At 39.9% G+C, this 24,076-nt stretch overlaps 1 protein-coding gene across 1 annotated transcript; it reads right to left on the bottom strand.

Annotated features, from left to right (window-relative positions):
- Positions 1-20,305: 20,305 nt before the first annotated feature.
- On the bottom strand, positions 20,306-23,839 carry LOC138371698 (uncharacterized). The gene has a single exon (XM_069336715.1). It carries the CDS (start codon positions 23,837-23,839, stop codon positions 20,306-20,308), a length of 3,534 nt encoding a protein of 1,177 aa, XP_069192816.1.
- Between the last annotated feature and the right edge of the window lie 237 nt (positions 23,840-24,076).

A 24,076-nucleotide genomic window follows, 5' to 3' on the forward strand; every position in this document is an offset into this window, starting at 1 on the left:
CCTTGTGTCTACATATTAATTGATTTCCTGTGTTTGGAATTTATATTAATAGGTTGAAAAAAGAAAAAGGATGAGGTCTCATTGTCATTGGCTAGAGCTGACGACCGTCCAGCCACTGGCGGCAGACCCCACTCTGAGGCCGTGACTCTTCCTAATTAGTCAAGACTCACCAAGTATTATATAGACCTTCACCTCAAGTGACCCCGAGAGACCATGAAAAAGCTTTAATTTGCAGTGACACCAAAATCATTCATTTGAAGGAAGTGATAACCTTACAGGAGTTAAAACTGTCCTCATGGTACTTATATTAAAACAGAAATCTTAATACAACACTCCTGTTATGGTAAGAATGAAAACGATCACTCGAGACACGACGGATATGACCTCTGGGTCATCACAGGTTACCCGTGTGAGCGTTTACTTATATTACCATTAATCAATATTCGAAGGATTTACTTTTTCATTAAGAGATCAATTATAAACGTCGTTAATATCTCGTGGACAGTAATTGTCATACAGCCACGTGATCACATAGTCATTTATTCTGTGGAGCTTTGGTGTATATTGTTCTTACCTAGTTGTGATTCGGGTGGGTTGAGCATCTGCTCTTTGGTTCCGCGTCTTAACTGTCAATCAGCTGATTCACATGTTTGTGGGCTTATTGGGTTCCATAATATCTACGTTAGTAACTCTGTTTGGAGTCTGCCTCCAACACATCACTTCCAAATGCATTCTATTTGTAAATTATCCACGCAAATAACTTTTCTTAATAATCCACGAAAATAGCCCTCTACAATAACCCTAAAAAATAATACTCCATATTAATCTACCAAAATAACGTTTTGTAATAATCCAACACAATAACTCTAAATAATAATGCAACACAATAACTCTAAATAAAAATCCTACTCAAGAAATGACCAAATTAATTATTCAAAATAACCATCAATAATTATCTACTACAATAACGTACCTAATAATCTGCAACTATAACCCTCTGCAATATTCAACCAAAATAGCTCTCCAGAATAATCACAAAAATAACTCATCAGATATAAGCCACAAAAATACCCGTCAATAATAATCCTCAACTATAACCCTTTATAATAATCCAGCAGTATAACCCTCAATAAAAATCCAACAGAGTAATCCTTCATAATAAGGCTCCAAAACCCCTCCACAATAATACAAGAGAATAATCCTCCAAAATAATCAATCGCAATAACCTTTCATAAGAATTCACCACACTACCTCTCATAGTAATCTTCAACAGTTACTGCTCATAATAAGCCTCAAGAATAACCCTCTATAATAATCCACCAAAATTTTTCTTCATAATAATTCACCCCAATAAAATCCATAATTATGCAAAATAATAATCCACTTAATAATTATCCACAATAACTCACCATAGTAACCAACCACAATAACTCACAATAATAATTTCTTCCAATAACCTCCTTCATGATATTTCTCAATAACCCTCCATATTAATTCACCAAAATAACCATCAACAATAATCCCCCACAATAACTCTCCATAATAATTCCCCACATTAACCCGTCCTAAGAATTCTCTTCAATAATCTTCAATTATATTAAAGCATAATAACCCACTGGTTGGGCTCTGGTTTGAGGCCTCCAGATCCTTCCATTAAATTCAGTAGAGTTCTGGCTTGGTTGTAATTATCTTTCGTAATTATCTTTCTCAACATCAGTATCTGTTATTGCAACGCGTTTCTTTGTTATTGAAAAAAATAATCCTTTTTCAATATGAAATATTATGAGAAAAACATTATAATAAGGAACCACGTTGCAGCTCCTTGTGTTTACTTATTAATTGATTTCCTGTGTTTGGAATTTATATTAATAGGTTGAAAAAAGAAAAGGAAAGAACACCTAATAACGTGGGCTCGACCTGACGACCGTCCGGCCACTGGCGGCAGACCTCACTCTGAGGCCGTGACTCTTCCTAATTAATCAAGACTCGCCAGGTATTATATAGACCTTCACCTCAAGTGACACCGAGCGACCATGTATACGCTTTAATTTCCAGTGACACCAAGAACATTTATATAAAGGAAGTGATAACCTTACAGGAGTGAAAACTGCCCTCATGGTCCATAACAGATAAATCATAATACAACACTTTCGTTTTGGTAAGAATGAAAGCGATCACTCGTGACACGACTCTTATAACCTCTGGGTCATCACAGGTCACCCGTCCCACCAGCAAGCAACACACGGACAAAGGAGGATCTCTATGAGAAACGAGAGGGGCCTCATGATAGTTATGCGAGAGATCATATTTAAAACAGATAAAGATCGATGACGATCGTTTGTCCTCGGGGACTTCAACTTAAAAGCAATAGAATGGGAGGCGTACGAAGCAAGTACGGAGAACATTTCGACTATCAGATTTGTAAGTCTCATTCTGGTGACATTCCTGTATCAACACGTCAAGCAGGCCACGAGAATGAGGGAAGGGGATGTTCCGTCAGTACTGGATTTAATATTCATCATTCAAGAAGAAAAAAACATATATGACATCTAATACCGCCCTCCCTTGGGAAATAGTGATCGTGTCCTTTTGTAAATTAAATATGCTTTACGATATATTTTATAATAGAATTGGGACATTGAAACAGTTATTAAACTCGATTTCAAGAGAGAAGACTGTGGGGAACTTAGAAAAATCTTTATGAGTTTAAATGGACAGACTTTTTGCTAGGCAAGGAAGTAAGTGAAATGTATTCCAAATTTTGCGAAATATACGATGAAGGAACACAACATTCATACCAAAACAGAGATGCGGGACATGAAAACAGGATTGGTTCAACAGAAATTGTGATAGGGCCAGCGAGGACAAGGTAAGAAAATTGGTTCAATATCGGAATAGGTTCAATGCCTGCAAACATACCAGGAATACAAGCAAGGAAGAAACAATTACACAGCGGTGAGGAGGTAGAAAAGAACTTTGAGATAGGTATAGCGGACAAATATAAAACAGATCCAGGCATTTCTTAAAACTAATTAAAAGCAAGCTGCATTTAAAGGATAAAATCCAGAGATTGAAAACGGGGAACAGGATAATTGATAATGGAAAAAGAAATGTGTGAAATGCTAAATGAACAGTTCCAAAGTGTGTTTGCACAAAATGAGGATTTCAGAGAGCTGGACGGATTCCAGATTACCAATTCCAGAGCACACAATTGTGTTATATGAAGACAAAGTGAAAAAAATTACTTATAGATAACCTCTCCATAGTTATCTTCAAAAGTGACCGTTCATAATAAGCCTCAAGATTAACCCTCTATAATAATCCACAAAAATTTTTCTTCATAATAATTCACCCCAATAAAATCTATAATTAAGTAATATAATAATCATCCTAATAATCATCCACAATAACTTCATATAATAATTTCTTACAACAACCTCCTTCATGATATTCTGCAATAACCCTCCATATTAATTCAAAAAAATAACCATCAACAATAATCCACCAAAATAACTCTTCATTATAATTCCCCACATTAACACTTCCTAATAAGCCACTACAATAATCCTCAATTATATTAAACCACAATAACCATCTTCATTAACCTACCACAATAACTCTAGAAATTAATCCACCACAATAACCCTTCAAAATAATCTTCTGAAATAATCTTCTAATAATTTCCACTAACACTATTAATAATAATTTCACCACTTTAACTTTCAAAATTATTTACTACAATAACCTTCCCTTAAAATTCCTCACAATAATCCTCATCGCAATAAAATCACAATATCTTTATATATAAAAAATAATTTTTCTATGTGAAATATTACGAGAATTTTTTTTTAATATGGAACCATGTTGCAGCTCGTTATGTTTAATTATTAATTGATTTTCTGTGTTTGGAATGTATATTAATAGGTTGAAAAAAGAAAAAGGAAGAATGTCTCATAAGAAGGGCTCGTGCTGATGACCGTCAGGCCACCAGCGGCAGACCCCACTCTGAGGCCATGACTTTTGCTAATTAGTCAAGACTCACCAAGTATTATATAGACCTTCACCTCAAGTGACCCCGAGAGACTATGAATACGCTTTAATTTCCAGTGACACCAAGAACATTCATATGAAGGAAGTGATAACGATACAGTAATGAAAACTGCCCTCATGGTACTTAACAGAGAAACCTTAATACAACACTCCTGTTATGGCAAGAATGAAAGCGATCACTCCTGATGCGACTGTTAGGACCTCTGGGTCAACAGAGGTCACCTGTGTGTGTTTACTTATATTACCATTAATCCACATTCGAAGGATTTACTCTTTTTATTAAGATTTCAGTCATAATCACTGTTCTTGATATTACGTGATATCTAGTTTCAAGTGATTTCACTTAGCCAGTTTATTGTCAGGGAGCCACGTGATCACAAAGTCATGTATACTGTTAAGCTCTCTAGACTGACAGCCACGTGGTCATGTGGAGATGCTGCTCCAGCTTCAACAAGGACATATGTTTTTGTAATTAGCTTGTGTGTCAACGAAGTGGTCAGTTATACTGAGAAGCTGCTTGTCTGACGACCATGTGATCATGTATGCAGTGGAGCTGGTTGTCTGACAACCAAGTGGTCATGTATATTGTACTTACCTAGTTTTGATTGCTAGGGTTGAGCTTCTGCTCTTTGGACCCGCATCTCAACTGTCAATCAGCTGATTCACATGTTTATGGGCCTTTTGGGCTCCATCATATCTACATTTGGAACTCTGTTTGGAATCTGCCTCCACCACGTCACTTCGAAATGCATTCCATTTGTAAATAATCCACTCAAATAACTTATCTTAATAATCCACGAAAATACCCATCCAAAATAATCCACAAAAATAATACTCCTTATTAATCTACCAAAAGAGCGCTTTGTAATAATCCAACACAATAACTCTAAATAATAATCTAATACAATAACTCTAAATAATATTCTAATACAATAACTCTAAATAATAATTTAACACAATAACTATAAATAATAATCCAACACAATAAATGTTCATAATAATTATTCATAATAACTATCAATAATTATCAACTACAATAAACGTACCTAATAATCCACAACAATAATCTTCCGCCAATAGTCAACCAAAATAGCCATTCACAATAATTACAAAAATAACTCTCCAAATATTAGCCACAATAATAACCGTTCATATTAATTCTCAAAAGTACCCCTTTTTTATATTCCAGCACTATAACCCTCAATAATACCCCCCCCCCCACCCCAAAGTAATCCTTTATAACAAGCCTCCAAAGAAACCTCCACAATAATACAAGAGAATAATCCTCCATAATAATCCATCACAATAACCTTTCATAAGAATTCACTACAATACCTCTCCAAAGTAACCTTCAACAGTTACCGTTCATAATAAGCCTCAAGAATAACCCTCAGTAATAATCTACCAACATTTTTTCTCATAATAATTCACCCCAATAAAATCTATAATTATGATATATAATAATACTCTTAATAATCATCCACAATAACTCACCATCATAACCGTTCAGAAAAACTCGCCATAATAATTTCTTACAATAACCTCCTTCATGATATTCCACAATAACTCTCCATATTAATTCACCAAAATAACCATCAACAATAATCCACCAAAATAACAAACAACAAAAATCCACCACAATAATTTGTCTTAATAATTCCCCAAATTAACCGTTCCTAATTAGCCACTATAATAGTCCACAATTATATTAAGCCACAATAACCCTCCTCATTAATCAACAACAATAACTCATCGTAATAATTCACCACAACAACCTGTTATAATAACCAATAACAATAACTATCCATAATAATCCACCAAAATAAATCTCCAAAATAATCTACCAAAATAACTCTAGGAATTAATCCACCAAAATAACCCTTCAAAATAATCTTCTGAAATAATCTTTTTAGTAATTACCACTAACACTATTAATAATAATTCACCACTAACACTATTAATAATAATTCACCACTAACACTATTAATAATAATTCACCACTTTAACTTTCAAAATTATTTACTACAATAACCCTCCCTTAAAGTTCACCACAATAACCTTCATTGTAGTAAAATCACAATTGTGTAATATATAAATGGAAATAATTTGGTTAATGTAGTGACTTGTGGAGTTGAAGTCACTCCATTGTCATAAAATGATATTCATTGATATATCTTATCATTGTGATTTCATTTTGATCTGAGACTATTGTAAGAGTGTGAACGTCATTACGGAAGACCAGAGTGTGGTTTGGTTGGCTGTAAAATCCTGGTTGGGCTCCAGTTTGGGGATTCCAGAACCTTCCATTAAATTCAGAAGAGTTCTGGCTTGGTCGACTTATCATTCGTAATAATCTTTCTCAACATCAGTATGTGTTATTACAACCTTTTTCTTTGGTATTGAAAAGGAAAAAATACTTTTTCAATATAAAATATTACGAGAATTTTTTTTAATATGGAACCATGTTGCAGTTCCTCGTTTTTACTTATTATTTGATTTCCTGTGTTTCGAATTTTTATTAATAGGTTCAAAAATGAAAAAGGAAGAATATCTCACCATAGGGCCCGTGCTGATGACCGTCCGGCCACCAGCGGCAGACCCCACTCTGAGGCCGTGACTCTTCCTAATTAGTCAAGACTCACCAAGTATTATATAGACCTTCACCGCAAGTTACCCCGAGAGACCATGTATACGCTTTAATTTCCAGTGACACCAAGAACATTCATATGAAGGAGGTGATAACTTTACAGCAGTGAAAACTGCACTCATGGTACTTAACAGATAAATCTTAATACAACACTTCTTTTTTGGTAAGAATGAAAGCGATCACTCATGACACTACTGTTATGACCTCTGGGTCATCACAGGTCACCCATCCCACCAGCAAGCAACACACGGACAAAGGAGGAACTCTATGAGAGACGAGATGGGCCTCACGATGGTTATGAGAGAGATTATATTAAAAAGCGATAAAGATCGATGACGAGCGTTTGTCCTCGGGGACTTCAACTTGAAAGCAATATAATGGGAGGCGTACGAATCAAGTACGGAGAACATTTCGATAATCAGATTAGTAAGTCTCATTCTGGAGACATTCATATATCAACATGTCAAGCAGGCCACGAGAATGAAAGAAGGGGTTTTTCCGTCAATACTGGATTTAATATTCATCATTAAAGAAGAAGAAAACATATTTGATATCTAGTACCGCACTCCCTTGGGAAATAGTGATCGTGTCCATTTGTAAATTAAATATGCTTTGCGATATATTCTATATTAGAATTGGGACATTGAAACAGTTATTAAACTCGATTTCATGAGAGAACACTGTGGGGAACTTAGAAAATTCTTTAATGAGTTTAAATGGACAGACGTTTTGCTAGGCAAGGAAGTAATTGAAATGTATTCCAAATTTTGCGAAATATACGATGAAGGAACGCACTCATTCATACCAAAACAGAGATACAGGAACAGATAAAAGGATTAGTTTAACAGAAATTGTGATAGGGCCCGAGAGCACAAGGTAAGAAAATTGGGTCAATATCGGAACAGGTTTCTATACCTGCAAACATACTAGCAATACAAGCAAGGGAGAAACAATTACACAGCGGTGAGGAGGTAGATAAAACTTTGGGAAAGATATAGCGGACAATTATAAAACAGATCCAGGCATTTTTTTAAATTAATTAAAAGCAAGCTGCATGTAAAGGATAAAACCCAGAGATTTAGAACGGGGAACAGGACAATTGAAAATGGAAACAGAAATGTGTGAAATGCTAAATGAACAGTTCCAAAGTGTTTTTGTACAAAATGAGGATTTCAGAAAGCTGGACGGATTCCAGATTACCAATTCCAGAGCACACAATTGTGGTATCTCAAGACAAAGTAAACAAATTACTCATAGATAACCTCTCCATAGTTATCTTCAACAGTGACCGTTCATAATAAGCCTCAAGATTAATCCTCTATAATAATCCACCAAAATTTTTTCTCATAATAATTCACCCCAATAAAATCCATAATTATGCAAAGTAATAATCATCCTAATAATCATCCACAATAACTCACCATAACAATTTCTTACAATAACCTCCTTCATGATATTCTGCAATAACCCTCCATATTAATTCATCAAAATAACCATCAACAATAAGCCACCACAATAACTCTTCATTATAAATCCCCACATTAACCCCTCCTAATAAGCCACTACAATAATCCTCAATTATGTTAAACCACAATAACCCACCTCAGTAACCTACCACAATAACTCTAGGAATTAATCCACCACAATAACCCTTCAAAATAATCTACTGAATTAATCTTCTTAATAATTACTACTAAGACTATTAATAAAAATTCACCACTTTAACCTTCAAACTTATTTACTACAATAACCTTCCCTTAAAATTCCTCACATTAATCCTCATCGCAATAAAATCACGATATTTTTATATATAAAAAAATACTTTTTCTATATGAAATATTACGAGAATTTTTTTTATATGGAACAATGTTGCAGCTTCTTGTGTTTAATTATTAATTGATTACCTGTGTTTGGAATGTATATTAATAGGTTGAAAAAAGAAAAAGGAAGAATGTCTCATGAGAAGGGCTCGTGCTGATGACCGTCAGGCCAACGGCGGCAGACCCCACTCTGAGGCCGTGACTTTTGCTAATTAGTCAAGACTCACCAAGTATTATATAGATCTTTACCTCAAGTGACCCCGAGAGACTATGAATACGCTTTAATTTCCAGTGACACCAAGAACATTCGTCTGAAAGAAGTGATAACCATACAGGAGTGAAAACTGCCTTCATGGTACTTAACAGAGAAATCTTAATACAACACTCCTATTATGGTAAGAATGAAAGCGATCACTCCTGATACGACTGTTAGGACCTCTGGGTCATCAGAGGTCACCCGTGTGTGTGTTTACTAATATTACCATTAATCCACATTCGAAGGATTTACTCTTTTTATTAAGATTTCAGTCATAATCACTGTTCTTGATATTACGTGATATCTAGTTTCACGTGATATCACTTAGCCAGTTTATTGTCAGGGAGCCACCTGATCACAAAGTCATGTATACTGTTAGGCTGTCTAAACTGATAGCCACGTGGTCATGTGGAGATGCTGCTCCAGCTTCAACAAGGTCATATGTTTTTGTAATTAGCTTGTGTGTCAACGAAGTGGTCAGTTATACTGAGAAGCTGCTTGTCTGACGACCAAGTGATCATGTTTGCTGTGGAGCGGGTTGTCTGACAACCAAGTGGTCATGTATATTGTACTTACCTAGTTTTGATTGCTGGGGTTGAGCATCTGCTCTTTGGACCCGCATCTCAACTGTCAATCAGCTGATTCACATGTTTGTGGGCCTATTGGGCTCCATCATATATACATTTGGAACTTTGTTTGGAATCTGCCTCCACCACGTCACTTCCAAATGCATTCCATTTGTAAATAATCCACTCAAATAACTTATCTTAATAATCCACGAAAATAGCCCTCCAAAATAATCCACAAAAATAATTCTCCATATTAATCTACTAAAATAACGCTTTGTAATAATCCAACACAATAACTCCAAATAATAATCCAATACAATAACTCTAAATAATAATCTAATTCAATGACCCTAAATAATATTCTAATACAATAACTCTAAATAATAATTCAACACAATAACTATAAATAATAATCCAACACAATAAATGTTCATAATAATTATTCATAATAACCATCAATAATTATCTACTACAATAAACGTACCTAATAATCCACAATAATTATCTTTCGCCAATAGTCAACCAAAATAGCCCTTCACAATAATTACAAAAATAACTCTCCATATATTAGCCACAATTATAACCGTTCATATTAATTCTCAACAGTACCCCCTTTTTTATATTCCAGCACTATAACCCTCAATAATACCCCCCCAAAGTAATCCTTTATAACAAGCCTCAAAAGAAACCTCCACAATAATACAAGAGAATAATCCTCCATAATAATCCATCACAATAACCTTTCAATGGAATCCACTACAATAACTCTCTAAAGTAACCTTCAACAGTTACCGTTCATAATAAGCCTCAAGAATAACCCTCTATAATAATCCACCAACCTTTTTTCTCATAATAATTCACCCCAATAAAATCCATAATTATGATATATATTAATCCTCTTAATAATCATCCACAATAACTCACCATAATAACCATTCACAAAAACTCGCCATTATAATTTCTTACAATAACCTCCTTCATGATATTCCACAATAAATCTCCATATTAATTCACCAAAAGAACCATCAACAGTTCCTCTCAGACAACGCTAGAGGCAGGACGTACAGGACCTTGTGTGCTGATATTTATCCTACCTCAAGTAATACTATCAAGAAGTGTTACTCCAAGACCCTAAGCAAGACCTACACATAAGGAAGTAACAATACAAACAAAAAGGAAAGTGGAACACACAATACTGGTGAGCAGGGAGGGATATTTCTCAAGCAAAACCTCCCCTAGTGTGCCTCTCACGACGCCATAGCAAGCACAACCCACCTACCACAGCAGCACTTGCTTTCATCGATAATTTTCCTAGTCCAGGGTCCTACCAGACAACTATTGCACTAGGTCAACGTCTCCAAGTAAGGCAGTTATTGCCAACAAGAACATTACTTCATCCAGGGAGGAGGAAAGGCCAGCTTTCACCCAGCCATTTTGAACTTCAAACGTCCAGTGACGCTGCAGCCTACCCGCCCAGATTTTAGTTGGTGCTCCCTAGCTACTGTTAACACCGCCGAGTGTCAACTCCAGCGCCTTTTGAAGTGAAGTGTACTGCTCACTGGATGGAGTATTTCCTACAATGCAACATTCATCTGTACTCTTCGTTTCTGTAATCGTCGCCCACGTCCTCACATGACGTCACGGCAGCCCATGACGTCACGCCAGTCCATGACGTCAGCCCAGGTTCAGGAAACCGACGCCAGGATCGCCTCCGGATGTAAACAACGCCGCTACTCACCTCTCCCCACACGACTCCACGTGGATTGTTTTCCACGATAGCCAAAGTTGTTCTGAAGATACCACAGCCCGAAGCTAAGTAAACTATAGCTGGTACACACTGTGCTATACAATAATTGCGATTTAATAAGGAAATAACCCTGTACATCAAATATTCTTTCCTCCAGTGACTTAAGGGGAATTAGCTGCCCATTCCTCACTCAATTCCTTTTTGTGGTGTTTGGAGCTACAAGTTCCATTGTTCATTAGTAATGTTATGTTAAGTGATTCCAAGTACATTCTGGTGCAGTGTATTAAGTATAAATAATATATATTTTTTTTTTCAGCAGTTGAAGTGCATTATAGACAAATTTTATGTTTTTCCCAGACCTTAATCTGAAGTTTCCTTTAGCATTTTATATTAAATGTTACAGTATGTGTTTATAGTACTGTACTCTATAACTTTATTATAAGCTAATTACAGCAGTTGCTATAACATTGCAGAATATTCTTGTATTCTTTCCACAGTGATTATTATTATTATTACTATTATTTACACATTTACAGAAAGTTAATTTGTTTTAAATTCTTGATGCCTTATTGCTACATGTTCTGCATTACATGTTAATTCTTTTGTGTAAATTTTCTACATTTTATCCATTATTAAGTATCATATTGTACTACATGTTGAGTGTTGTATACTTGTGTAATTATGTTCATGAAATTTACATCTCTCAGTTTCAGGAAAAAAATTTACTATGCTTTACCTGATCCAATTAATTTACATAACTCCAGTTTCAAGTCATGTGCATACCAGATTGCATATTTAATTTATAATTTTGCTGATTCATATGTTTTGTGTGTGTGAGGGGTGTTGTATACTTGTGTGTTGTATACTTGTTTAATTATTTTCATGAAATTTACATTTCTCAAAATTTACTATGCTTTACCTGATCCAATTAATTTACATAACTCCAGTTTCAAGTCATGTGCATACCAAATTTTAATTTACAATTTTGCTGATTTATATATTTTATATTTTGTGTGTGTTTGATATTTCTCAGTTTTATGATAAAATTTACTATGCTTTACCTGATCCAATTAATTTACATAACTCCAGTTTCAAGTCATGTGCATACCAGATTGCATATTTAATTTATAATTTTGCTGATTCATATATTTAGTGTGTGTGTGTGTGTGTGTGTGTGAGGGGTGGAGGCCAGCACAACCACAGGCCTCCCCACCACCGATGGAGACTCAGTCACCAGAAGAACTGGCTACTTCCCACGGCAATATTAACATGGACTCAGAAAGCAGCCAGTCAGTCGAGGAGGGTGAGTATCAAGACGTTCTAACAAGGCAACAGAAGAAACGGTTAAGACAGGATGCAAGGCATAGGGTTGACAGTAATGGTACACTTAACGGGAACGACAAGAGAATGAAGAACGACGCCGAGACTGATGTCGACAAACGGACGGAACGATGTCAGGAAGGTGAGGGTCAGCGGAGGAGGCTTCTTTTCCCTGCCTCATGCACGCTGGCCTATCATCAGAAGCTGCTGTGGACAGTCACACTTGGAAGAGAACACCGCAAGTTCGAGCCCCTGCTGAAGGAAGGTGTAAACAGACCTTACTTAACGGTAGGTTCTATGGAGGCAGTGGAGTATCTTACCCAGCAAGGATATGATGGAATTGTTATGGAAATACCGGAGGGGAACGAGAAGCTGACGAAGGTAATTATCTATAAATACCCTCAGATTCTGGACCCCGAATTCATCCTCGACGACCAACGATTTGTGTGGGCCAAGCGTCACCTTATTAAAGGTGAAGCTAGGAGTCAGGTGGTGGCTTTAGTGAGAGGTGAAGTTCCCGAGAAAGTGTTCATCACCGGGGCTGGCTACAGGCATGTAGCAAAGTATGTGGAAGAGCCCATAATATGCCTGAAATGCTGCAGATGGGGGCATAAATCCTGGAGCTGTTAAAATGATCCACGATGTCGTTTCTGCGGAAAGTCTCACCTCTCTAATGTGTGTAGAAACAGACTTTATCTGGGTGAGAGAATAGTTCCCAGATGCTGCAACTGTGGAGGCGTTCACAATGCCAGCTCGGCTGTGTGTAGCAAGAGGCCGAGTATGGGTGTTATCCGGCCGGTGAATGTTACAGAGCAAGCAAGAGCTCTTACCCAGACACCGGGAGCACAGCAAAACAGTCTGCCCCAAACAGCAAAAGTGAACCGGACGAATGCGTGGGTAAAGGAGTCTCCTTTACTTCGTCAGGCTCAAGCAACAACCAGCCACGCCACAACTCAGGACTCCGGCAGTGACAATGTAACGGTGAGTGAAGTGGCTACTGTGGCTCAGAAAGAGGGTCATAATAATATGGCCAAGGAGGTGTGGGCTGAACTAAGAAAAGTTGGCGAGTTCCTCCAAAATCTTGGGCAGAGAATCGAGTCCATCGAGGTAAAATTAAACGTTCAGGAGGTCAAGGAAATTCACAAAACTGTGAAAGAAAATCAGGATATAGTGGTTGAGGGCAATAATGAAATATTGAGTGCTGAAATGAAGTAAAGTGAAGTGTGTGTGAATGATGGTAGTCGTAGTGAAAGGAAGAACCCTATAATTACATATAAAATGAAGGAATCATTTGGGCCAATAATGGACGTCTCAAGGCTGAAAAAATCTCTTGAGAATCGCAATGTCGCTTTTACTGGTGAACTTGGGAGGAGGTGGGAGATGTTATGCCAGGTATGGCTATCATTTAGTGAATTTATAGAGGATGACTTAGGCAGTGAATTGATTAATAATGGATCACCCTAGACTGAAAGTTTTGTCATGGAATGTTAATGGTTTAAGAAACAGGGTTACAGATGTTCATTGTTATGTGATGGGAAATGATATTGATGTTGTAGCTCTCCAGGAGACAGGGGATAGAAATGAAGGCTTATTGAAATTAAATGGTTATAAAGGGTTTCACCTCTTCGCCGCAAATAATATCAGAGGCACGTCAATTTATGTAAAGAACTCCATACCAGCAGAGTTAGTAGAACCGCCATCAAAAACGCAAGGTATAGAGAGTGGCTGTGTTAAATTATCATTAAGGGAAGGGGAATTTATTGTAGTTAATTTGTATGTATCCAGGAACTGCTTCGACGCCAACTATCTACCTGACTGCATTTATACTGATCCTTCACTGGTCATTGGGGACCTTAATGCTCGGCACACAAGCCTTGGGACAGTGGGTAGCATTAGTACTAATGGGGTCAAGTGGTTACAGTTTCTACAAGATCATCCAGATACCTGTCTATTGGGAAACAATGAACCAACTCACATCAGGGAAGGACGGCTTGACTATGCCTGCATTTTAAACTCTCAGGGGATCATGGGGGAGGCTCGGGTTGTTCGGGAACTACTTCGTGACCACTTTGCCTTGAACGTTGAAGTACCACTGGGGAAAAAACAAGTCCACTTTCAAAGGAAAAGGCTAAATATTAATAAAGATATGAAAAATTATTTTATTCAAAATATGGGAGATTGGTATCAACAATACACGCCGCTCTGCGTTGATAGTTTTTACGAGGATATGGTCGAGAACATAGAGAAATTAGTACAGAGGGAAAATAACGGGGGCAGGGGAAGCAAGACGCATGGACCTAAGAAATTTAAATATTCCAATGATCAGCAAGTCAAGGGGTGGGAGAGAATGCTACGGAGTGCACATAAAGAATGGATAAAAAATGGAATGAGGGATGAAGAGAAAAATACAATGTTGGAAGTGGCTAGGGAATGCAGTCAGGTGAGGAAGGAGGCGCGGGACAGATACTGGCAAGACTTTGCTCAGTCCATTGATAATACTAAGAACCTTAAAGACATATGGAGAGCAGTAAATAAAGTCAGGGGTTGTAAGACCAAATTCATTGCTCACTCAGATCCAGGGAAGGTTGCTAATGAGTTAGTAGATAAATGGGCTAGTGCTGCGGGTATGGAGTCCTTACCTGCAGACACGAGAATCACCATTGAGTCATGGGAAAATATTAGAAATGGAGTAACTTTATGTGCCTTAAATACAAGATCTATAGCGTGCACTGAGATAACTCACGATGAGCTACTGGATGCTATAAAAAGTGGCAGCTCTACTGCTCCTGGGAAAGATGGAGTAACGTATGACATTCTTAATTATTTAGCCGGTATGAAACCTAGTCCCTTACTTGATTTGTTTAATATGAGTTATAGAGAGGGAAAGTTACCAAGAAAATGGAAAGAGGCAGTCATCATTCCTATCCCTAAGTCAAACGGTGGCTACAGACCTGTCTCCTTAATATCCTGCTTTTGTAAAATGATGGAAAGGATTTTGTTAAATAGGCTACTCTACCTTGTAGGTGATAACATGTCCAGTAATCTCTTTGGTTTTATCAAAGGCAAAAGTACTGTGGATTGTCTCTTAAAGTGTTTGTCTAATATGGATGACAATTGTAGAGTTTTTGTTGATCTACAAGGAGCATTTGATAAAGCCAATGGGGAAGTAATCTTATACGAATTAGCCAATCTGGGAATAACAGGGAGATTGTTACACTGGATAAGGGATTATCTACAAGGCAGAAAAGGTCAGGTGTATTATCAGGGATGCATGTCTGAGGAACGGAGGTTTCAGTTAGGTACCCCACAAGGGGGAGTATTAAGTCCCACCTTATTCAATGTATTAATGAACAGATTAGCATCAGAAATGTATCCTCCGGGGTCACGACGATCATATATGCTGATGACATTCTTATACAAGGCACTTCCGGGAACAAAATTCAAACTGCTCTTAACATACTTGGTACAACCTGTCACAAGTTAGGCTTAGTTATAAATGCAGATAAAACCAAATATGAGTATAGGAAACGAAGAAATATAACACTTACTCTAAATGGTGTGGAACTGAGCCGTGTTCAGAAGTACAAGTATCTGGGCATGTATGTTGGATACACATGTGAGAGTAAAAATGCTGAAATAAATCATATCAGCACCTTATGTAAAGCCCGTCTGCATCCTCTAAAAGCACTGGCTTTTTCTGGTAAAGGTGTTGGGGTACCTATCTTACGGATGTTATACATAAGCACTGTTCGGTCCCTGATAGACTACGCAGCACCCGTTTTGTCTTACACAGGCCAAGGCAGAATTCAAAAAATAGAGCTGATACAGAACGAGGCTATGAGGATTATTCTTGGATGTCAAAGAAATGCAATGATTGAAATAATGAGAATGGAATTAAATTTACAGAGTGTGTGTGATAGAGTCCGTGACATTAACACTAGAGTAGCTATTCGTTTCATGCGGAGAAAAGGAGGGGATAAGCTGTTTGAGAGCGTTCAGACCTGCTTGAGTGACGTACACACTTCCAGGAAACTGAGGGAGACACGCTACACGAGGGGATTAGCTCATGACCTCAGGGAATACGATGTACTTGACTGCTGTAAACCCTCTCGACAGGGTAATATGTCTGCTCCCTGGAAAGTAAAGAAAATAGACGTCGAAATTGTACCCCTCAATGTGAAAAAGATTCATCATGAACCGGGACAATTACGGTGTATGTATGGAAGCATGATATCCCGGTTACCAAGAGGCAACAGTTTACATGTATATTGCGACGGGTCGGTGGCGGAGGATGGCAGGGCAGGGTGTGGTGTCCTAATAAGGGAATATACGGAGTTTGGGACTGTGGACAGGAAAATTGAACTCCGGCTTAGTAATTATATATCATCCACACAAGATGAACTGCAGGCCATTCTGGCGTGTTTGGAGGAAGTACGTCATGACGACAAAAATGTTTTTGTATTTGTCGATAGCCGAGGAGCACTGGAGTCCTTAAACAGTCGAAACCCAGTCTTCATGTCTATAGTTGAGGATTGTAAGAGAAGAATAGCTGAGATACAGCTGAAAGGTCATAGAGTGAAATTCATGTGGATTCCATCTCATGTTGGAATAGTGCTCAACGAGGTGGCGGATGACTTGGCCAAACGTGCCACATCAAAACCACAAATTGACATTGAATGTGAATTCACAATGAGACAAATAAGAAGCAAAATCAGAAATATTCAGGCACAGGCAGGAGTGGAGAGGAGAGGGATAATGTATGAGAGAAGTCTAACCATGCAACACTACATGTATGTGAGTCAAAACACCCTTTTCACTTATGGTAAAAGGAGAAATGCTTGGAGTGACTCTGTGTACATGCGGCTCAGGCTTGGGTACAAATATTACTGGGAATATGGGATAGGCGTTCATGATAATGACACGAAGTGTAAACTATGTGGTATGTTAAGGTCTCACACCCTTGCCCATTATGTTCTTGATTGTCCGTTGATTAATGTATATAGAAACACTGAGATAAGGACTGTTCCTGAGCAAATAGCCTGGATGTGTCACAAAGGAAAGGTTGATGATATTCTTGAGAGATATAAGAATTTTGCACCATGACTAATATTTTGTTGAATTATCCGAATAACTAGGTCATAAAAGTATTTGTGTACGTCTGATACCATACCACTTGTGAAGGAGGAAATGTACATGTTTATCTCTCAGAATGTTTGGTAACAGGTTTATTGTTTGTGATGTGTGTCTATGTATGTACTAACACGTTGTACTGAACGGGGTGAGAATAGCTTGAGCTACCTCATCCCTTTGTGTGTATTTTACCTCAATAAACTTATTTCAATTTCAATTTCAATATCAATTTCAACAGTAATCCACCAAAATAACAATCAACAATAATCCACCACAATAATTTTTCTTAAAAATTCCCCACATTAACCGTTACTAATTAGCCACTATAATAGTCCACAATTATATTAAACCACAATAACCCTCCTCATTAATTTACAACAATAACTCATCGTAATAATTCACCACAACAACCTGTTATAATAACCAATAACAATAACGTTCCATAATAATCCTCCAAAATAAATCTCCAAAATAATCTACCAAAATAACTCTAGGAATTAATCCACCACAATAACCCTTCAAAATAATCTTTTTAATAATTACCACTAACACTATTAATAATAATTCACCACTTTAACTTCCAAATTATTTACTACAACAACCCTCCCTTAAAGTTCAGCACAATAACCTTCATTGTAGTAAAATCACAATTGCGTAATATATCAACGGAAATAATTTGATTAATGTAGTAACTTGTGGAGTTGAAGTCACTCCATTGTCTCAAAATGATATTCATTGATATATCACGTCATTTTGATTTCATTGTGATCTGAGTCTATTGTAAGAGTGTGAACGTCATTACGGAAGGCCAGAGTGTGGTCGGGTTGGCTGTAAATCCCTGCTTGGGCTCCGGTTTGGGGATTCCAGAACCTTCCATTATATTCAGCAGAGTTCTGGCTTGGTCGACTTATCATTCGTAATAATCTTTCTCAACATCAGTATGTGTTATTACAACCTTTTTCTTTGGTATTGAAAAGGAAAAAATACTTTTTCAATATAAAATATTACGAGAATTTTTTTTAATATGGAACCATGTTGCAGTTCCTCGTGTTTACTTATTAATTGATTTCCTGTGTTTCGAGTTTTTATTAATAGGTTGAAAAATGAAAAAGGAAGAATATCTCAACATAGGGCTCGTGCTGATATCCGTCTGGCCACCAGCGGCAGACCCCACTCTGAGGCCGTGACTCTTCCTAATTAGTCAAGACTCACCAAGTATTATATAGACCTTCACCTCAAGTTACACCGAGCGACCATGTATACGCTTTAATTTCCAGTGACACCAAGAACATTCATATGAAGGAAGTGATAACTTTACAGGAGTGAAAACTGCACTAATGGTACTTAACAGATAAATCTTAATACAACACTTCTGTTTTGGCAAGAATGAAAGCGATCACTCATGACACGACTGTTATGACCTCTGGGTCATCACAGGTCACCCATCCCACCAGCAAGCTACACAGGGACAAAGAAGGAACTCTATGAGAAACGAGAGGGGGCCTCATGATGGTTATGAGAGAGATTATATTAAAAACAGATAAAGATCGATGACGAGCGTTTGTCCTCGGGGACTTCAACTTGAAAGCAATAGAATGGGAGGCGTACGAAGCAAGTACGGAGAACATTTCGATAATCAGATTTGTAAGTCTCATTCTGGAGACATTCATGTGTTACGGCCCTCTCGGGACGCAACGGGGTTCTCACTCTGATGTTGTTAGAGGAAGATATATGTATCCGTTCCCAAGCCAGTAGTGGCTATCAAGGGATGAGATCCGTGACGCAAGTAACTTAAAGGGAGTAGGGAAAGAAAGCTAAGAACTTAATATAATATAATGTTCACCATCACCGTTTAAATATATAGAATAAAAGAGTACACAAGGGGGAGGGGTATTAACACTTCACAAGGGGATCGTGCACAATCTAGTCTTCTGCTGAAGACTCTTGATCAAGAAGCTAGGTGCTGAGTCCGCGGTGCTTTCTTCGTGGCCTCAAGACGTGTCCTCTGAGAACGCCGAGCCTACCCTGGCCACAGGTCAGCCACAACACAGGTCCACTGGGGGCACCGTCGTGGAGGCCGTCAACCACACGTCCAGCAGGTCTGCTGGCAGGTACTGAGCCACCAAGGCTGGTACGGCCACTCCACGAACGATAAAAGGGGTATGCCCTAGACAGGAGTCTCGTGTGATATCACCAATCACCCTCCTGTCCTCAATACCCCAGTGGATTATCGTCTCCAACCGTCGGTCCCGGGAAAATCCTTTCACTGTCACTCCACTGGCAGGCTTAACACACCACAGTGTTCTTCCGGGGGGGGGGGGGGGGCGACGTCACAACAGCTGCAGCAAACTTCACAGTATGGAGACTGGCTGCCTCGGGTAGACTGACTCCACTTCCATCACAGTGGTCCCAGGTCGGCTCTGTAAGCAGACACGTCATCAATAACAGGGACACTAAAACACCACACTTACAGGCTCAGACACAAACGCCCGACATATCCACTCCATAGATGGCGTTGTAGTCTGAGCACCACCTCACCAGAGGTCAGCGGCGGCGGTGTTGAGCGCTGAACGGGGCTGGAAACTGGCCCTCGTAGCTAGTACACGTCGTCGGTTTGGAGGGGGTTTCGGGAGCTGACCCACAGATGGCGCGGCCGTCACTGTTTAGAGATTGGACGCTGGATCAGTGTCCGTAACACCTCCCCACCAAAAGAATTTGGTTTGGGTTCCTATAAAAAGAGAAGACAAACCAAATTAGTACGTGGATTTAGATGCGAGATAATGCATCAGCTACCACGTTGTCCACCCCTTTGATGTGTTCAATCTGGAGGGGATATTGCTGCAAATGTAGACTCCATCTGGTGAGCCTGAGGTTCTTTTGCTTAAATTGAGCCAGGAACTTCAGAGGGTTATGGTCGGTCCGTACTAATATAGGATGGCCATTGCTTGTTAAATATACCTCGAAGTGCTGGACGGAATTAATTAAGGCCAACGTTTCCTTTTCTATGACCGAGTAATTCAGCTGGCTGGGGGTGAACTTCTTAGAATGATAGGCCACCGGATGTTCCACCCCCTTCTCGTCCGTCTGGGATAAAACGGAGCCCAGGCCATAGTCAGAGGCGTCGACCGTCAGGATGAATCTATCCTCAAAGCTCGGGGACCTGAGGATTGGAGCAGAGATCAGAATTGCTTTGAGACTCTCTAATGCCTTCTGGCAATTCTCATTCCATATTAACTTTACCCCTTTCTTCAGCAGATTGGTCAAGGGGGCGGCGATGGAGGAAAAATTAGGGACAAACTTACGATAAAACCCAGCCATACCAAGGAAACGCAAGATGTCCTTCCTGGTAGCTGGCGTAGGATACTGGACTATTGCCTCGATCTTGCTGGCCTTCGGCGCAATCCATCCTCCTCCAACCTTATGACCTAGGAAGATGACAGAGGTTCTGGCAAACTCAGATTTATGCAAGTTGACCACCAATCCTGACTGGAGCATGGCCTTGAAGAAATCCTCTATGTGACGCAGATGATCCTGCCAATCTACATCATATATTAATACATCATCGATGTAGACTAAGGTGTTTTCCACGTCACGCAACACCGTACCCATCAGTCTCTGGAAAGTGGAGGCTGCGTTTTTCATCCCGAATGGCATCACCTGACATTCAAACAGCCCGTCGGGAGTCACAAATGCTGATATGGGTTTGGCTTTTTCCGTGAGGGGAACTTGCCAATAGCCTTTGAACAGGTCAAATTTTGTCAGGTACCGGGCTCTACCTATGGCATCCAGACATTCCTCTACTCTGGGGAGAGGGTAGGTATCTGCTACAGTGACCTTATTCACCTGGCGATAATCAATACAAAGACGGTATTTCTTACCAGGTTTGGGCACTAGTAGTATCGGGGATGACCATGGGCTCGAGCTCGGGGCTATCAGATGGTGTTTCAGCATATAATCTACCTCCTCTTTCACCACCCGTTTCTTCAGTGGGTTGAGACGGTACGGGTGTTGCTTTATAGGTCGGACGCCTTCCTCCAGCTCGACATCATGCCTCATGACAGATGTTAACCCTGGAACATCGTCGAAGATAGGCTTGTATTGCCGGATCATCCGCAGCAATGATGATTGATGTCCTTCGGCTACGTGTGTCAACTTTGCCTGCAAGTTTAACAGAATGTCTGAGTTAGTCAACACCTCCTCTTCCTCCTCAATGTCGTCATTAGTGGTCACTAAGGTTACGGGGAGTGTATCCCGCCCCTCGTATCTCTTGATCATATTAACATGAACCAGAGTCTCTTTCTTACGACGGTCTGGAGTACTCAGAAGGTAATTGAGGTTAGTAACCTTCTTTACAACCGGGTAGGGACCTACGAATCTGGCGCTCAAACTCCCAGTTATTGTAGGAGTACACACCAAAACCAGATCTCCTACTTGGAACTCCCTTTGCTTGGTCCTCCTATCATACCTGCTCTTGATCGTTCTTTGTGTACTTTCTAAGGTCCTAGTAGCCATCTCCCAGGCTGAGAACAGCCGTCCTTTATTTGTAGACAACCAGTCCACAATATCCTCGTTGGTTTCTGCGTCCAGCCAATGGTCTCGTGCCACCTCTAAGGGACCTCTTACTGAGTGACCAAAGATCATCTCGAATGGGGAGATTCCTATGGATTCATTGGGTACTGATCTTACCGCAAATAGGAGGTAGGGCAGTTCTTCAACCCACTTACTCTGCCTGTCGTAGCAAAACTTCCGAAGCATGCCCTTCAACGTCTGGTGAAAACGTTCCAAAGCTCCTTGAGACTCGGGATGGTAGGCACTAGAGGTAACCTGTCGAATTCCCAGGTCGGCGATCTGTTGGCGAAACAAATAGGACATGAAATTAGACCCCTGGTCCGTCTGAATGGTCTTGGGAAGACCGTATCGCGAGATGAACCAGAGCAGTTGTTTCACCAAAACCTTAGCTGTGATGGTTTTAAGGGGGATCGCTTCTGGGTACCTGCTAACCCGATCTAGTATTGTTAGCAAATACTTCACCCCTGAGGTAGCAGGTGGAAGAGGGCCTACTATATCCAAGATGAGGTGTTCGAAGGGCTCACCTATTGATGGAATGGGGTATAAAGGGGCTTTGGGGACAGGCTGGTTTGCTTTTCCGGCCACTTGGCAGGCATGGCAGGTCTTGCAGAAATGACGTACGTCCTCCTTCATATGCGGCCAGTAGAAACCTTTGGCTAGGCGGTGGAAAGTCTTAGAGATCCCACCATGTCCAGCAAATCTATTAGCATGGGCTGTTTCTAACAGCTTAGATCTGAACACGGCTGGGACGACTATCTGATCACCTACCGCCCTTGACTGGGGGTATTTCGGAGGATGCCGGCGACACAGTACACCACTTGACCACACATATAGATCCCCTCCTTTCGTAGGAGAGTCTACGGTGTCGGCCAACTTCCGTACCTGAGGGTCCTTCTTCTGTTCCTCTATCAGCTGGGCTCGAGTCCAGCGTTCGGGAACCGGCATCTGGACTGGTGGGACTGGTGTATGGCTACTTGTAACCTGCGGGATAGGAGGAGAGTCAAACAAAGTGTTTAGATCTAGTGGTGCATGGAGGTGCGCCTGAGACCTGGTTTGCACTGCTGCGATGGGACTGGTCTCTTCACGTCCTGGAATATCCACTACCAGGGGACAGTTGGGTAACAATCCTAGGGCTAAGTCATTGGCTAATATTACGTCAATTCCCTCTATGGGAAGACTATCCACCACGGCCAACCGACACTCACCTTTGAAGTGCTGAGAGTCTAGATGTACTTGTACCAATGGGGCAACGTACAAGGTTGAAGGGAATCCTCCCAGGATTACCTTCTGCATCTCATCCGCCGATATACCTTCGGGTAATGATGTTTCCAGAATTAGAGACTGGGCCGCTCCACTGTCTCTAAGTATTACCACAGGCGTACTTGCAAGGCCACTGGCTACATATCCTTGGGAGGTATATGGGGCGAACAATCCTTTCCTCTTCTCTTGGGTGGATGTCGGTGGTACTATACTGTTCATCAGCATGACTTCCCTACGGGGATTATTACCTGAACTGCTACGACACTTCGCAGCAATATGTCCTCTCTTACCGCAGGTCCAACACAATACATCCCTCTTCGGACTAAACCTCCGAGGACTATCCGAGGTTGACTTGGCGGCACTACGAGGGGCAGTTCTATCTTCCGGTTTATGTTTGGCTGGATACCTTGAATAGGTCTTCGGGACGTACCTAGCAGATGGCCTATGAGTCAGGATATACTCTTCCGCCATGGTGGCTGCCGCACTCAAGGTCTCTACCTGCTGTTCCTCTAGGTACGTCTTCAGGTCTCCAGACAAACAATCCTTGAAGTCCTCGAGCAGAATCAGCTGCTCGAGGTCTTCCTTGGTCTCCACCTTCCGAGAGGCACACCATTCTTGAAAAAGTCGCTCCTTGATGGTGGCGAATTCGGTGAAAGTGTGCTCTGAGGTCTTCAGGTTTCTGAACTTTTGCCTATATGCCTCAGGTAC

This window comes from Procambarus clarkii, chromosome 4, assembly GCF_040958095.1.
Source record: "Procambarus clarkii isolate CNS0578487 chromosome 4, FALCON_Pclarkii_2.0, whole genome shotgun sequence".
Lineage (NCBI taxonomy): Eukaryota > Metazoa > Arthropoda > Malacostraca > Decapoda > Cambaridae > Procambarus > Procambarus clarkii.

Bases quoted from the DNA above. Each gene is read 5' to 3' on its own strand.
- LOC138371698 (XM_069336715.1), bottom strand. From the start codon at position 23,839: ATGGCGGAAGAGTATATCCTGACTCATAGGCCATCTGCTAGGTACGTC.